At 37.4% G+C, this 16111-nt stretch overlaps 1 protein-coding gene across 1 annotated transcript; it reads right to left on the bottom strand.

Moving 5' to 3' along the window:
- Positions 1 to 6384: 6384 nt before the first annotated feature.
- Positions 6385 to 7146, bottom strand: LOC146000581 (uncharacterized). Its single transcript, XM_083138332.1, has one exon. It carries the CDS (start codon positions 7144 to 7146, stop codon positions 6385 to 6387), a length of 762 nt encoding a protein of 253 aa, XP_082994458.1.
- Between the last annotated feature and the right edge of the window lie 8965 nt (positions 7147 to 16111).

Genomic DNA, 16111 nt, shown 5'->3' with positions numbered 1-16111 from the left:
TAAGGCAAATCGGTTTAATTTTCTGCTTATATTGCAAAGTTGACACAGTTTTCGCACAATGCAATGCACATTTGTTATATTCACTACTTACAAACCAAAAATTATGCTCATTTAATGTACAACTAACTAAGTAACTCTCTAGCCTTCTTAAACCCGAAGGTTTATGGCTGCAGCAACACAAGCCTTCCATCTGTCCCTATCCTGGTAAGATCAATCCAATTTTTTTCATCCATACCAATTTCCTTTAGGTCCATCTCAATATTATCCCTTCATCTTTATTTTGGTCTTCCTATTGGTCTCTTACCATCAGGTTTCCCAACAAGAATCCTGTAAACTTTATTTTCCTCTCCCATTTGTACAACATGATATACCTGTGACGTGCCTGCGGCTCGAAAACTCAAAATTGAATCGTTCATGTGACGTACTCAACGTGTGCCAGTACACACTATGGGAGTTTCGGGGCCTTGATGAACGGGTATGCTAAATGAAACTGATACACTAGGATTAATCCCATTTAGATGAACACTGAAATTATTTTAATTCAGCTCACAATTTCAATGTAACCCATTACTCCGGTAGCGCTGGTCGCCGTGTTCGTTAACGTACAGGATTACGTAACAATAGGCATACTAAGCAAGAAAGTAAAATTTGCAATATTGTAAACATTAACGGATGAACTGAAACTGGGTCTTAAGAAAAGTTACCCAAGAGAGTAACAGTGAACATAACCCTTTCCCTGACCTAATTACTAACTCAACTGTCAAAATTTCTGGGCATTATTCATACTTAAGTGACCAGCACAAAATGAACTCCATCCTGAAAAGCAACATTTACATTAATTGACATATGTATATTCATAAAATACAAAGGGAGCCTTTGTTTTATAAATGTCGACACAATGAAATGAGATATTAATATATTTTATTATTACTCCCTGTGACAAAATAACAAACGAAAATGTGATACAATGAATCAGCTGTTTTAGGCTGTCATCTCAAGACCTGATAATCCGGCACAATTAATTCGACAAAATCTATCAGTAACTTTTATCGATATTATTAAAGAAATTCAAAAACAGAACTTTGTTTATTTCTCGCTGAACTCTACATTAATTATTTAGTCTTTAGTAGTTCGTGTATTCAATATTGAAACACTACTACAAAAGTTCAATTTTCGTGCTTACAACAGGCATAATTTTTTCTACATGCAGCACAATGTATTACCCTTGTTCAACTCACAAAACTCTAACAGCATAGTAATAATAAGAATTGTGTGCATTAAGCAGAATATTCAACGATATTTACTTTTAACAATTTACAGTTTGCAATTGCTGATCAGTTGAAATTTTATGCCAATATGGCTACCCCACGCGCTGCTTTCCCGCTCAAACTAACGGTGCGATGCATACTGATTAATGGCCATACACGATGCACACGAATGCTAGCATATTTTGCGAAGTGGAAAACTTTAATGCAGATATTCCTACAGACGTCTGGGTGCACTTAATAAATGAAGTTCGGTACTTACAATCAATGCCCGAACCACGATCCGTAGATCACTTCCACAACAAAGTCATCAAATATCGGCTGTATCCTTACTTGGTGAACCGATATTCTTTGCGTTGCATGTTTACTGAACCTTTATGAATCATTTGCGACATGTGAATTGCATGGCAAATTCCCAGATGTTCGGATATTCCTTGATATTCTTTTCCGATCAAACCTTACGAGCTCTCCATCTTCCTTTTTCGGACGAACGAACCCACTGAATCCTTCTTTTACCCGTTCGTCAACAAACGAGTCCGCTCTTCGATTCGCCGTAATAAGTTCAATGTTTCGAACTCCGCTGCTTCAAATTCACTCGTTAAGTTCGAGTTTTCACTTAAATCCATTTATTAGAATATCACATTACTCACATAATCAACACCACCATTTTTCTGTCCAGAATCGGCCCGGAAACTGTAATCCCGTATGGTATGGGAACCGATTACATGAATCATTCCTTTAACCGTTCCTTACACTGTTGCCTTTTCATGTACAAGTTTTTAACTACAAAGTTCACCAGTAGAATGATAAGCGTAGTGTGGCAGTTTTGATGAAATTTACCAAAAGTAAACGTGAATTATTGAAGTACACTAAAATAAATACATACAAATATGTTCATTATAACATTTCTTGTTATAATTGGCGCCCAACAAGAGGCTGAACCCAAACAATATACAACTACCTGTACAACTTACACACAACATATCAAGTCACACTATCACATATAAGTATAGAACACAGAACATTTACATTTGTACAAACAACTTATATCTATAATGACCATTCGTTTAATATTATTTACATTCACCCTATCTTAAAGTGTGGTGATTACAATAGTTCCTACAGAAGGATAGAAGTTGAATTCGTACTGGTCACCCCATGAATGTGCCCTTGAACTGGTATTGACTTAAGATTGAACTCCACGGTTTGCGTGCCGTCTCGCCGCAAGGTTATGTCCACTTGACCAATCAGTCCGCCGCTGACACTAGCCTACTTAGACCCCACAACCGCAGAAGCCATCTTGTCAACTTTTCATCGACACCTGACATCACCTGTTCAACTACTTTGTACGAGACTAAAGATCAAGCTCGACGCAAATTCCTGTTGCCGTCATCCTGGCACAAAATAAGATCAATATTCGAGCCTGATTCTACTGAAAAGTACTTCCAACATACCACCTTATACGCGTTGAAGCGTAACTGTCTCAAACTTGCCATAAATTCCCTAAAACACCAATCCCACCATGGACTAAAGCCAATAATTGCTTTGAGCAAACAATCAACATGCATATTCTTTATTTAAGAATCGCCAAGCGAGATAGAAACAATAGGAAGTATTCTTTGTTCTGGCCCGCCGCAAAATAGTACCAACTTGACAAATCTGCCCGCCGCAGGCACTACTCACTTGACTCACAAAGGAAATTAAACTACCTATGTTCATTTTCCTCATTGACGTTCTGAACCCTGACCATAGAATTTTGCTGACTCACAGGAATCCATTAATTTCTGAAGTAACTCGTCTACTCCAACCAGATTCATGTCCTGCACCTTCATCACCCAATACCTCAATTTATCCATTGAACACTTCCATAATTTACAGTGTTCAATAGATCGATTGTTCACTCTTTCCCCAGTGACACAATCAATCAACGAAAGTGTTGAATCACCGTTATTTTTAACACAAATGTAGGGACCAACAAAGAGTTCACAATATTTCTTGATTACTCTATCTTTCACGCCACCAGGATTTAGATTTTTTACGAAGATCAAATTCCCCTCCTCTACGTTAGGATTAGCTGCCCTTTTGGCATTTAGTTTTCTCAACCTTTCCTGTCTTTTGCCGAAACTGGTTAAATTTGACATAACCAATTTTCCATCCCAGGTCACATCATTACCCACGTCCAAAAGCGGTATGTCGGTCAATCTCCTCGGTATATTTAACCTGAGTTCCGAAGGAGAGTATCCCGTTTGAGGAGAGATTGAACCGTTCAAGAGATATAAGGCTTCAGCAACGTGATGTGGCCATTTAGCATGATTTGAATTACACAGTATTCTCATCAGGCGATTCAACTCCGAATGATAGCGCTCAACAAGGTTAGAACACGGATGATAAACTGGAGTGTAAATGAGTTGTACCCCCCATGCTTTCATTGCTTCTTGAAAAATGTTTGACTTAAATTGAGGCCCATTATCAGAGACTATTTGTTTTGGAACCCCCAAATGTACGAAGTAAATTTGCGATAATTTATTCACAACTGTTTTTGCATTGCTATTAGTAACGGGGTAAGCCACCAAGTACCGCGATGCCGCATCCAAGACCGTGAAAAGAAACCTTTCTCGTTTTGGTCCTAAAGTGAATGGGCCTTGCAGGTCAATAAACAACAGTTGCCCTGGCTTATCCATCACATGTGATCTAGCAATATATTTAGCCGGATGCTTGTTAGGTTTAGTACGCTGGCACAACTCGCAATTTTTAATGTAGGACTTGATGTCAGACTTCATACCCTTCCAGTGAAAAGCTTGGTATATCTGCGACAAGGTCTTTGCCACACCAAAATGCCCCATATCATCATGACAACCTATTAATACCTTTCCAATTAACTTTATAGGAATGCAAATCCTGTACCGTGAGTCTACATGAAAGTCCTTTATGTACAATACATCATTATCTAATCTGTACGTTTCATTCCATGACCTAGAACGAGTGTTTACATCCCCTTTAATACCCTTTAGATGGTTAATGACCTGCTTCAAATCGGCATCATCATTCTGCAAGGAGATTAACTCCTCTTTAGAAAAAATTTCCTTGACCGACCGTAAGACGGTTGAGACATTAATCAAATAGTGCGTGTCTGGAACACCAGGAAAATTCCTGCTCAGTGTGTCAGCCAGCACGTTCTCTGAACCTTTACAGTATTGGACGACAAAGGAGTACTGCTGTATCTGAATGAACCACCTGGTTAGTCTGGCATTCCAAGAGTGAGCAGATTCCAACCAAGTAAGAGCTTTGTGATCGGAAACTACAACAAATTGCCTACCCTTAAGGTATGTAGAAAATTTCCCAATGGTGTATAAAATAGCCAACACCTCAATTTCAGTAGAAGTGTATGACTTCTCGTAGGATCTTAGCAATCTGCTGACGAAGCCTAAAGGTTTCATATTCCCCTCTAAAACCTGATAACAAAAACCCCCTATTCCAATCAGAGATGCATCCGTCTGGATGTAGAGCTTTTCTTCGAAATCTGGAAAATTGAGAGTGACCTCTTGGACCACCAATGACTTTAAGCGTTTAAAAGCCTCCTCAGCCTCTGCGGTCCACTGCCACTTCGTCTTCAACTTTAACAGAGCATACATGGGATGTGCTATGAGAGCATAGTTCGGTATATATTTTGCCAACCAATTGAAACATCCCAAGATCTTTTGAAGTTGTTTCAAATTCTCTGGCTTGCGCAAGTTAACAATGCTTTCTACATAAGACGGATCTTTTGTAAAACCCTGTGTGGAAATGACGTGTCCCAAAAATTTGAACTCTTTTACTGCGAACCTACACTTCTCCAGCTTTAACGTCAAACCTGCACGCCCTAGCCTTTCCAAAACCAATTTCACATGCTTTAGATGCGACTCAAAATCCTTAGACTTTATGATGATGTCATCCACGTACACCACCACAAAGTCCAAGAAGGAACCCAACACTCTATTCATAACATCTACAAACACCGCAGTACCGTTCACAGAACCAAATACCACCCTTTTGAACTGATACAATATACCCTCGAAAGCAAACGCTGTGAACTTGCGACTGTCAACATGCAAAGGCACCTGCCAATATGCGTTCCCCAAATCGAGCGAAGTAAAGAACTTACAGCCCAGAAATGACGTCAAGAGCTCGTTAACTTTCATAGGTGTAAGTTGCATTGGTCTCACGTGCTGATTTACTCTTTTTAAATCGACACATAGACGAATCCCTCCCTGAGGTTTTGGGACTACTAACAAAGGCGATCTATGTTCTGAATCAGACAGTTCGATTATTCCCCATGCTAGCATTTGATTCAATTGTTCCCTCACTCTATCCCTGTATGCGTAAGGAATGGGATAATTCTTCGCGACGATTGGTGCATCAGTATCTAGTTCCATACGATGTACATATTCTTTGCACAAACCCGGAGTGTCAGAAAAGATTTGTTCAAAAACGCTTAACATTTCTTTGAATTTTAACTTTGAATCGCCTTCCAAACTTAGCGATTCTTCAATTTTAAGTTCGAAATTTGAACGCTCAACTGCGGCATGATTAAGTTCCGAAGAAACGTTAGTTATCGCCATATCCGATTCAATGGTGTCCACATCTTTGAGAGGAGTAAATTTTAAAAAGGTTCTACCGTTAGGAGTACTATAGAAAAATGCATCCTCATCAAAATTAAGTTCCCCTTGTATCCCGTAAATTACATCTAAGCCCAACAAAACTGGTACATTTAAATTCTTAACCACAACAAATCGTACATAGTAATCATAACCCCCCAAATTGATCATTAACTTAACAATCCCTTCAACAGATTTTGATTTTGTACCCGAATAATCTATTAATTTAATGTTGGAAGCCGATTCCAACCTTGGCCTAGAGATCAAGGATGAAATTGATTTCCACGCTTCGAATTCAAGCAGGCTCACCTCAGCGCCACTATCACAGAGGGCGTCATAAGATTTGCCTAAAATAGTTATCCTGATCAAAGCTGATGCATGTCGCTGAGAATCAGCATTAATTGGTATTCCTAAACTAATTGAATCGTCGATATCACTCCCTTCACCAACATCATTAATATGTACAAATAATATAGCAGGATGAGTTATCTTGCCCTCACCCCCTGCCCAATGGTAAGAGCTCCTCTCCGGTTTTCCGAACTTGGATATTCCCTTGATGGCTTGTCCAGCGCATGGATCTCAGCCTCAACTATGATCTGAGAACCAGGTTCAGAAGCCCCTTGACCTATCCTTCTTAAAATTCCCCTTTTCCTAAGAAAATTCAGAACCAGAGACATTCCTTCTCCATTCCAATGTATTCGATCAACTCTTCCCCGCGAAGGATTTCCCAAATATTCTTCATACACTTCATATCGAATTTCACCCAAGCTATCAAAAAACAAAGAAGAGATATCGTGTACTTTGACACCTCTTGCATCATGAAACGAGATTATGAAATCATTAATCCCTTTCCATTTGTGCCAGACATTGGAATTTTTGTTACGCATTATACGTGCTAAGGGAGGTAGGGTCAACCAATTGATCTCCTTAGTCCTTCCTTTCAACAATTCCAGCGTCTCCGACATGTTGCGCTTTATAGTTTCTTCCGTCTGAAAGTTAAGTATATCATTTGTACCTATCATAATTATCACAGAGTCAGCCAACTTTGAGCACGACTTTAACCTGCCGTTCAATTGCTCGGTAGTTTGACCACTGACTGTTAATCCTATCCTACGATTTCCTTGTTCATCGAAATTGAGCTGGCAATTACCAAACTTTTGTGCTACTCTGAGTAACATACTGTCTCCGATTAATTGTTTCCCTTCTAACAACGGTTTAATAGCATTCGTCTGTTGATGCGCTTCCATACTACTCTGAGGTGACGCAGACGCAACCCTATTGACTGGAGGTTTATTCAAGCCCGAACCCACATCACCTCCTACGATGTGAGTTGATTTCCGTTTCCCAACGAGGAATCTTCGGCTGAATCTCTATTGTACTGAAAACGTCGTTTCGATTTGGGACTGAAATTTGTGTTCTTTCTAACGCTAGTGGGTGAAGTCTTTAAAGTCTGTGACCTTGGTTTACCCTCCACCTCAGCACCCTGAGACGCGGCGATCGTGATTTTGTTTACCCCAGCTTTAAAGCTTTTGCCCTTTTGAAGCGGAGCTAGATCTCGCTTCACGGGTAAATCCCTTAATGATTCAAAATTTTCTATAGCATGCGTGGCATCTGCAAATGACGAGATGTCCTGCATTACGAAGTGCTCCCTCAATTTATATGGCAAAAGTGAACCTAATTGAGCAACAATATGAGCTTCTTCCGCCATAGGTTGTATTGAACGTAGCAACTTGAAGTTCTTAGAAAAATACTGTAACACACTTTCCTCAGATGTTTTCTGGTAAGGAGAGTTCAATATTTTGGCAAGACAAGTACTACGCCATCTAGAACTTTCGTAATGGCTTATGAATTCCAATTTAAATGCATCATAAGAAACCAACTGAGCCTTTCTCTCTGAAAACCAGAGCTTCGCACTTTCAGTCAATAGTTTAGGAACATATTTAATGTAATGCACTTGATCAATTCCATATAACTCCAAAAGTTCCTCTACCTTTTCCAGGAATTCAGTTGGAGTTACATTCGTGATCAAGCCATTGAATTTCGGGAACTTTACTAAATCCTGAGGCTTTATGCTATATGCTTTCACAGGAGCAACACCACGAACAGCATTAAAATCAGATTGTTCCTTCTTCCCTTCAATCACTCCCTTTGGATCGTCAACTTTTTCCCCATCCCCACACAGTTTAGATTTTCTGTGCCTGGTTTTTAGATAACCCTTCTTTCTTATCGCTGAATTAACTCTCCCATATTTCTCAGCATCAGTCGATGACTCTGCACTAGAAACACAATAGCCCGCAAATGGTTTCCGCATTATACCTGACTTGACATTCCCTGCATCCGAATTGTCTGTGGAAGTGGCCTTATCCAAACGACCCACCCCAGTGATTTCAGTTACCGAGGGATCGACACTTTTACCCTTAACCTGTTTTTCTACACTATTATGCATTCCAAATACCTTACGAGGACTCCCCTGCTCCCAGCTGGCCATAACCTTGCTAACCCTATCCATGGAATTCTCGAGAGACTTTAGCGTTACCATAACTTCTGGCGGCAGAGTATTCATAACCAAAGTTTCAGACCCTAGGTGCTGAGAAGAAACATGCACAACCGGCTGAGAGGATGATAGAGACTCCCTCTTTACCACTACCACTTCACTATCACTGATCGCTTTTCCTAATTGATAATCCTTAGGAACTCGATTGGAGTCCTGACTTCTACCTGCAATCTTACCCAACACCTTTTCTACAATTTGCCCTTCCAACGATCTAATGTGACTATCATTATCAGTTTTTATTTGTTCCAACGATTTCTGCACACCCTGTACTTCCGAATCTAACCTACGTGCCAATTCATCATACTTCCTGTCTAACCCTTCAGCTCTACTCATGCATTCTAATCTGTATTGAGATACTGTCAAAGTGAGATCATGAAGACCCTCACTTGTTTTGACCACATCTTGTTGCAAGTCTAAGATACATTTGCTGGTATCACTGAGGTCTGACTGAAGTTTCCCCACCAACCTACTAGTGTGAGCGGTAAGTTCAGACTTCAGCAATTTGTTACTGTCATCCAATTCTGACTTCAGCAATTGGTTACTGTCATTCAATTCTGATTTCAGCAATTGGTTACTGTCATTTAATTCTGACTTCAGCAACTCAATACTTGCTTTTGACGCTTGGAACCGTTGATCATTCCTTTCATCACTCTGCTTGATGAACGCGAACAACGATTCCAAGGTCACAGGTTCGTTTTCCGTTCCCATCTTTTTTTTTGCCCAAAAATTAAAATTAAAATTTGCTTGATGCCTATAAAACTTTTAACACTGACGTCTCGTAATCTTAATGTGACGTGCCTGCGGCTCGAAAACTCAAAATTGAATCGTTCATGTGACGTACTCAACGTGTGCCAGTACACACTATGGGAGTTTCGGGGCCTTGATGAACGGGTATGCTAAATGAAACTGATACACTAGGATTAATCCCATTTAGATGAACACTGAAATTATTTTAATTCAGCTCACAATTTCAATGTAACCCATTACTCCGGTAGCGCTGGTCGCCGTGTTCGTTAACGTACAGGATTACGTAACAATAGGCATACTAAGCAAGAAAGTAAAATTTGCAATATTGTAAACATTAACGGATGAACTGAAACTGGGTCTTAAGAAAAGTTACCCAAGAGAGTAACAGTGAACATAACCCTTTCCCTGACCTAATTACTAACTCAACTGTCAAAATTTCTGGGCATTATTCATACTTAAGTGACCAGCACAAAATGAACTCCATCCTGAAAAGCAACATTTACATTAATTGACATATGTATATTCATAAAATACAAAGGGAGCCTTTGTTTTATAAATGTCGACACAATGAAATGAGATATTAATATATTTTATTATTACTCCCTGTGACAAAATAACAAACGAAAATGTGATACAATGAATCAGCTGTTTTAGGCTGTCATCTCAAGACCTGATAATCCGGCACAATTAATTCGACAAAATCTATCAGTAACTTTTATCGATATTATTAAAGAAATTCAAAAACAGAACTTTGTTTATTTCTCGCTGAACTCTACATTAATTATTTAGTCTTTAGTAGTTCGTGTATTCAATATTGAAACACTACTACAAAAGTTCAATTTTCGTGCTTACAACAGGCATAATTTTTTCTACATGCAGCACAATGTATTACCCTTGTTCAACTCACAAAACTCTAACAGCATAGTAATAATAAGAATTGTGTGCATTAAGCAGAATATTCAACGATATTTACTTTTAACAATTTACAGTTTGCAATTGCTGATCAGTTGAAATTTTATGCCAATATGGCTACCCCACGCGCTGCTTTCCCGCTCAAACTAACGGTGCGATGCATACTGATTAATGGCCATACACGATGCACACGAATGCTAGCATATTTTGCGAAGTGGAAAACTTTAATGCAGATATTCCTACAGACGTCTGGGTGCACTTAATAAATGAAGTTCGGTACTTACAATCAATGCCCGAACCACGATCCGTAGATCACTTCCACAACAAAGTCATCAAATATCGGCTGTATCCTTACTTGGTGAACCGATATTCTTTGCGTTGCATGTTTACTGAACCTTTATGAATCATTTGCGACATGTGAATTGCATGGCAAATTCCCAGATGTTCGGATATTCCTTGATATTCTTTTCCGATCAAACCTTACGAGCTCTCCATCTTCCTTTTTCGGACGAACGAACCCACTGAATCCTTCTTTTACCCGTTCGTCAACAAACGAGTCCGCTCTTCGATTCGCCGTAATAAGTTCAATGTTTCGAACTCCGCTGCTTCAAATTCACTCGTTAAGTTCGAGTTTTCACTTAAATCCATTTATTAGAATATCACATTACTCACATAATCAACACCACCATTTTTCTGTCCAGAATCGGCCCGGAAACTGTAATCCCGTATGGTATGGGAACCGATTACATGAATCATTCCTTTAACCGTTCCTTACACTGTTGCCTTTTCATGTACAAGTTTTTAACTACAAAGTTCACCAGTAGAATGATAAGCGTAGTGTGGCAGTTTTGATGAAATTTACCAAAAGTAAACGTGAATTATTGAAGTACACTAAAATAAATACATACAAATATGTTCATTATAACATTTCTTGTTATATACCCACCTAAGTATTTTTGATTTAATCATTCTAATAATATCTGGACATGAATACAAATTATGTATGTACTTCTAAATTATGTAACCTTCTCCACTCATCTGTCTCCTCATCCCTTTAGGCCCAAATATTTTTGTAATTTATTCATTTATTTCTAATTATCTTTCCTTCTTGTGTTGTGTATTTGACTATATTTTGCTCAAGTTCGTAGTATTTAGAATAATTGTTATTGACTTGTAGATGTAGGGAGTAATAATCCTTTGCAAGATGCCCTATACTTTAGTCTGAACATTATTCTTAGTTTTCACTTTTTTGTAGCCTTAGTATTCTGGTAGTAATATTAATGTAGAGGTAAATTAGTCTGTAATGTAAGCATTTTTCTGATAAATTATACTCACTTAGTCGTTTCAGCAGGTAGAAGTTGCATGATGGTTTACTGCTGATGATGCTAATTTGCTCTTCTTATGTACTACGTATGATGTAGCTTACTTGAGTAATTGGATTTTTGTACTGAAAATAGGATTGGCTCTCTATCTTATTCCATGACTTGGAGGGATCTAGATATATTGTGTTTGCAGTTTATGTTTCTCTAAGGTTTTATCTATGTAGTTCATTAACTATGCTATGGATGTGACTATTGATTTCTTTTCTGGATTCTATGCTGGTTTCCGTTTATTCTTCTTGCTGCTTGAATTCTGAGTTAGGTTGTTTGCTTTTTATATAGTAACTACAGTATAAGCTTTTTAACATGTCTTGGTAATTAGATTTGTTTGTTAATTACAAGAAATAGAAGTTAAATACAGTAAATGAACTTGGTCACTTACATTGAAAGAGGAACATAAATTGAGAGTATTTGAAAATAAGATCCTTAGGAAAATATTTGGGCCTAAAGGGATGAGGAGACAAATGAGTGGAAAAGGTTACATAATTTAGAAGTACATACATAATTTGTATTCATGTCCAGATATTATTAGAATGATTAAATCAAAAATGCTTAGGTGGGTATATCATGTTGTACAAATGGGAGAGGAAAATAAAGTTTACAGGATTCTTGTTGGGAAACCTGATGGTAAGAGACCAATAGGAAGACCAAAATAAAGATGAACGGATAATGTTGAGATGGACCTAAAGGAAATTGGTATGGATGAAAAAAATTGGATTGATCTTACCAGGATAGGGACAGATGGAAGGCTTGTGTTGCTGCAGCCATAAACCTTCGGGTTTAAGAAGGCTAAAAAGTTAGTTAGTTAGTTATACATTAAATAAGCATAATTTTTGGTTTGTAAGTAGTGAATATAACAAATGTACATTGCATTGTACAAAAACTGTGTCAACTTTGCATTATAAGCAGAAAATTAAACCGATTTGCCTTAGAAATACATTAAAAATAGCACAAAATGTCATGCGTAATAGAAAATTAAGAAACTTTCTGATACATTAAAGTACTGACCAGGGTTGACAAATTCAAGTACTATAAAATATTAGTTTCTTATTCAAGTAATTTAACTGTAAATATTATCTTTTGTGTAAAATATAATTGTTAGTTGCACTAATAGGTACAAATACTAACATTTTACACCTTCATACACTTTGGTATATACATTAGTAACAATTTGTTAAAAATTAAGTTAAACTAAAAATAAATAGCTTTGTTTTCTTACATAACTATAAAGGAGTAAAAATGCTAAACAAATAATTCCTTCTTTTGTTATTCAAAGGATGCCAAACAGTGTAAACCAGTTGCTATATTACACATTAAATGAATCATTTATCAAGTATAGTTCATAAGACCTGGTAAATAACATAAAATCATAAAATTTGAAGGCAGTAACAATATTTTTTTAAAAATACTGTTTTTCACCTAACTTTGTGAATTAAATACTAGTACATTTTTGTCAAATTACAAATGAAATATACCTATTTCTTTGATATTTGTACTATAGTCAAGGAAAATGTTACTAAAACTTGGCTAATAGTTTGTGCATTCACAGTAAATCTGAGAGTTTTGCCTTTATTTGTCCGTAACTGGATATAAGTGTAACTTGTTAATCTCGCCAACCACAATCTTTACCTCAATTTTGAAAGCTAACTGAACTTTAGCGTTTCGAATTACATATGGTAAAATACACCCAGTCTGTAAAAATTTGGAAATGTTGTCTCCTTCTCTGTCGATCCAGACCGAGAGTGTCCTCAAGTGTTTCTATATATTTCTTAACATAACTAACTTTTCAAAAAAGAATACCTTGTGCCCAGATAGCTTAGTTGCTATAGCGTTAGGCTTTTAACCTATCTGTCCAGGTTTCGATTCCCTCTTTGCGGTTACGATTTTTAAATTTTGTCATCGGATATTGTACAGAATATATATAAAATATGTTTACAGTCGTTCTGGAGTGGCATCTACGTATCTTAATTCCTATTGATGGTATGGCTCATGAGTGTAAGACATCTGCGGATGTAGTTAGTATTCGAATATCTATAATAATCGGCAATAACAAGTTGTGCACAAATTCCGTTTTCTAAGTAAGCTTTTAATTTTCTCAAATATCAGCATCTTTATCTAACAGTACAGCATAACCAGTATTTTTATGATAGAAATGTTCTGGTGGTAGAACCTACACCTACTGTAACATCTCTGTGGTATTAACTTATATGCAGCCCATAACTTTTGGGACTGTTCCTCCTCCGTTACATTTCCTCGCCATTTACCCTTAGCGTCGAGATTAGCCTCAGAAGCAAAAAAAAGATATCTTATAGTTGTTCTTTTTATATCTCTGAAACCACCTATACTATAGAACTACATTTAATAAATTTTGCAGTCTTCCTGTTTGATCTGTTAAATAATCCAGTCAATAAAAATATACTTACATAGAAAAATCTGTTTTTGACATACTTTAATCGGGTAATCTGCTTTTGCGTAGTTTCTCAGAAATACAGACAATCATAGTTCTTTATAAATTTAGCACCTGATATAGAATAAATCGAAGTCTAGTTAGTGCTTCTGGTACATGTAGTTACTTGAAAATGCAAAGATTGGGTGTATAAAAAAAGGTAGCATTCTTGTGAAATAGTAAGAAATCAACCTCATTTCCCCGTAGAATTAGCTTTAAGTGCTTCTTGCAGATTAACAAGGCTTTGGCGTGTTACAATCCTCTGTAAGGTTCGTGTTGTCCTATAAATTGTCGATATACATGCTTAGTCCCTAGTTACAGCATAAGCTTTTAGCTTCAGTAAATGTATTTTAGTCCTCGGAGACATATAGTGATCTTAGAGTAAAAAATAAACCTCGTATAATAAAGGGTGTTTTTTTTAGAGGCAAAGAACTTTAAGTTAAATTAAAACACAGAAAAATTATTTCAATATCCATGTAATTGGTTGTACTTTACAGTTCATGTTATGGTATTAATGTTTTAATATGATTTCAGGCATGTGGCCATCGCGACTGGCGCGTACATGACGTAATCTGGAGGTCCAATTTTCACACACTCTTCGCAGTACATCAGGCTGTATGTCGGCAATAATGCGTCGAATATTGTCTTCCAAGTGCTCAATTGTTTCTGGTTTATCGGCGTAGACGTGCGACTTGACATATCCCCAGAGAAAATAATCCAACGGCGTCAAATCGCACGAACGCGGTGGCCAGTGAACAGGGCCATTGCGTGAAATTACTCGGTCGTCGAACGTTTCTTGCAGTAAATGAATTGTGGCATGCGCTGTATGACAGGTGGCCCCGTCCTGCTGAAACCACATGTCTGCCACATTCATGGCTTGCAATTGAGGCACGAAAAAGTTAGTAATCATGTCCCTGTACCGCGCACCGTCGACTGTCACTTTCTAACCAAAATCATTTTTGAAGACATACGGACCGATTATTCCACGGGCCCATAGAGCGCACCACACGGTCACCTTTTCTGGATGTAATGGTGTTTCGATAATGGCTTGTGGATTACCATCACTCCAAATGCGGTAATTTTGTTTATTGACATAACCATTATGAGCACCGTAAATTGCACGTAATGCTCGATGAGTTTGTCGAACGGAACCACGATTTTCAAAATAAAGTTGCACAATTTGCAACCGTTGCTCCGGCGTGAGTCTATTCATGATGACTTGCCAAACCAAACTAACCTCGAAACAAGTGGGAACTGCCTTCTATGCTGTCACAGAAAACAGTCTTGCCAGTTTAAAGTTCTCCGCCTCTAAAAAAAACACCCTTTATAACAAATGCAAATAACCCAGGTATTGACACACCAAAAAATAATTCTTCAGTCACTCAAAAAAGCCAGTAATACTTCAAAATTACTCTCAAAAGGGATATAAGGCTAAATAATTATTCTAGAATAGTAAGAAAGGTTTGGAAATTTGACCTAGGCCCCCTAAGCCGTCTGTTAACTTCGTATTGTTATTATCTTGGTAAATTGTTATATTTAAGGGGAAAAGAAACAATATTAGTAAGCGTCCAAATATGGACCCCTCGGTAAAGGGGTTTCAGTCCTCATAGACACATAATAATTTTCGTTACAGTAAAAGTTTGGCCTCGTATAAGGGCAAATAGTCGAAATGTTAAACATTTCCTGTACTTTATCCAGTAAGCCTTAGCTAAAAATACAATAACAGCGTTACAGACATGAAAATTAAGCAAGCTTTGATATTCTAGTAGCACATAATAAATACAAAATATCCTTAAAATTGACAAATAGTTGTGGGTTATTTGAGATCGAAATTTTCAAGCCCTCTCTCCTGCATAAATAGGCTCTAGAATTCACTAAGCCTCAATAATATTGGGTACCTGAGATAAAAAGCAGATGGAGAGTGGTGCTGATTGCATCATCTCCAAAATATATAGAGCCCTACCTCATATATTTAGAAAACTTTTACCTAGTATAAGAGTAACAAAATACTCAGCAAACTCTAAAATAAACCAACTTTTCTACGTAGCAGGTATAACCTGACCTAAATAAATACATATAGAAATACAAAACTAAAAATAGCATAGTAAAAATCTGAAAACCGTAAACTATAAAATAACTTTTAGCCAAAACTACTTTCTCTTCAGTGTTTTTTT

The sequence above is a fragment of the Lepisma saccharinum genome, chromosome 16, assembly GCF_977018435.1.
Source record: "Lepisma saccharinum chromosome 16, izLepSacc3.1, whole genome shotgun sequence".
Classification (NCBI taxonomy): domain Eukaryota; kingdom Metazoa; phylum Arthropoda; class Insecta; order Zygentoma; family Lepismatidae; genus Lepisma; species Lepisma saccharinum.
Note: the sequence above shows the minus strand (reverse complement) of the source record. Positions and strands in the feature narration are given on the sequence as shown.

What these genes read in the sequence shown, in the direction of transcription:
- LOC146000581 (XM_083138332.1), bottom strand. Translation starts at nt 7,146, where the DNA reads ATGGAAGCGCATCAACAGACGAATGCTATTAAACCGTTGTTAGAAGGG.